Here is a 1,844-nt window from a genome sequence, read left to right as displayed (position 1 = left end):
TATATATATATATAGGTAGCGAGCGTTGTCCCGCATTTGGTTTAAAAGAGTTAAACATGTCCATACAAAAAAACGGCGCAGAACCAACAGACAGGCTCCCCACATCTTACACTTGTTTCTGTACCCTTCTCCTCCCCCACTACGCAACCAAAGATAAACTCAAACGTCTCCTCACCACTGCCATAGAGGCTTCAGAGGGATTCGGCCTACAGTAATACACCATACCAGGGGGCCCCCCACGGGCCAGGGGGTTTGGGGGCCCCCACGGGGGCCCCAAGCGGCCCCCAGGAGGCACACACAAGGGGCCAAGGGGGCCCCAAGGGGCCCCCACGGGGGCTCCAGGAGGCATACACAGGGGGCCAAGGGGCCCCCAAGGGGCCCCCACGGGGCCCCGCGGGGGCACACAACACAGGGCCCCGAGGGGGCACACACGGGTCCCCCATGGGGCCCCTAAAAAAATCTCTGTATAAGTGGCGCCAAGGAGACATCCACAGGGTACCGAGGGGGCCCCCAAGGGGCCCCTAGGAATTCTCCAAGGGGGGCCCCAAGGGGGCCCCCACGGGGTCCGAAGGGGGTCCCAACGGGGCCCCTAGGGGGGCCCCCCGGGGCCCCTAGGAGGCCCCCACGGGGCCCTAGAGGCCCCATGGGGCCTCTAGGGGGCCCTCTATACTGGGTGGGGGGCCCCCGCCCCACCCAACTCAACAGGGAAGGGGCCCCACACTCTAGTTCAGGGGGGGGCCCCCTTCCAGCTGACAGGGGCCCCCCCATCCCAGTTGGCGGGGGGCCCCCCAATCCAGTAAAGGGGGAGAGGAGGGGGGCCCCCCCCCCAACTAAGGCCGGGGGAGGTAGGGGCCCCCCACACCCCGGCTGAGCGAAGGGGGGCCCTGAGTGGGTTCGAAAGGGGGGGGCCCCCCTGTCCCCTGGATGGGGGCCCCTACAGGGGGGCCCCCCCACGGGGCCCCCCCACAGGTGGCTCTATACGGGGGGGCCCGGGGGCCCCCCACGGCGCCCAGAGGGAATTTCGGGGTTTTTTATAGGGGCCCCCAGAGGGGCTAAACAGTCATAAAGAGGCAGTGCGAAGGACCCCTGGGGGGCCCCCAAGGGGCCCCCTAGGGTCCTGTCAGGGGGCCCCCAGAGGAGGGGCCCCCAAGGGATATGAAAGGGGGGCCCCTTGAAGGGGGCCCCCAAGGGGCCCCCAATGGTTGGCGTTCTTGCCTGGGGCCCCCCGTTTGCTTGGGTTTGTATCGATGGCTTTCTCTGGGGTAGGGAGAGGAGAATGCAGCATATATAACTGTTTCTTTTTTATGGTGAAACAGTACTCACTGTGCAGCAGCAGCAGCAGCAGCAGCAGCAACAGCAGCAGCAGCAGCAGCAGCAGTAGCAGTAGCAGGAACGGCAACAGCAGCAGCAGCTGTAGCAGCAATAGCGGTAGCAGCAGCAGTTGCAGCAGCAGCAACAGCAGCAGGAGCAGTAGCAGCAATAGCAGTAGCAGCAGCAGCAGCAGCAGCAGCAACAGCAGTGGCAGCAGTAGCAGTAGCAGTAAAAGCAACAGCAACGGCAACTGTAGCAGCAACAGTAGGAGCAGCAGCAGCAGCAGCAACAGTAGCAGCAGCAGCAGCAGCAGTAGCAGCAGCAGCAGCAGCAGCAGTAGCAGCAGCAGCAGCAGCAGCAGCAGCAGCAGCAGCAAGTAAACAGTGAACGAATCCTCTTAAGCATCAGCGGTAGCACCCCATTTCTTTTTTTGGGTTTTTACCTTTTACCCAGAATACAGAAAAGTATAATATATAATATATAATATATATGCATATATATATATATATATATATATATATATATATATATGT

The 1,844-nt window shown here is 61.1% G+C and overlaps 1 protein-coding gene across 1 annotated transcript in view; it reads left to right on the top strand.

The window, feature by feature from the left end:
• Positions 1 to 1,698, top strand: part of EMH_0067220 (ubiquitin-transferase domain containing protein, putative) — a gene marked incomplete at both ends in the record, with an annotated part of 4,705 nt that extends 3,007 nt beyond the window's left edge. The window contains one exon of the mRNA XM_013498601.1: positions 1,317 to 1,698. Coding sequence (XP_013354055.1) covers positions 1,317 to 1,698 — 382 coding nt within the window. The remainder of the gene's footprint in view (positions 1 to 1,316) is intronic.
• Positions 1,699 to 1,844: the final 146 nt, after the last annotated feature.

The sequence above is a fragment of the Eimeria mitis genome, genomic scaffold (assembly GCF_000499745.2).
Source record: "Eimeria mitis Houghton genomic scaffold, Emh_scaff3557, whole genome shotgun sequence".
In the NCBI taxonomy this organism is placed as follows: Eukaryota; Apicomplexa; class Conoidasida; order Eucoccidiorida; family Eimeriidae; genus Eimeria; species Eimeria mitis.
The sequence above is the reverse complement of the archived record's forward strand: the minus strand, read 5'-3'. Positions and strand labels throughout refer to the sequence as shown.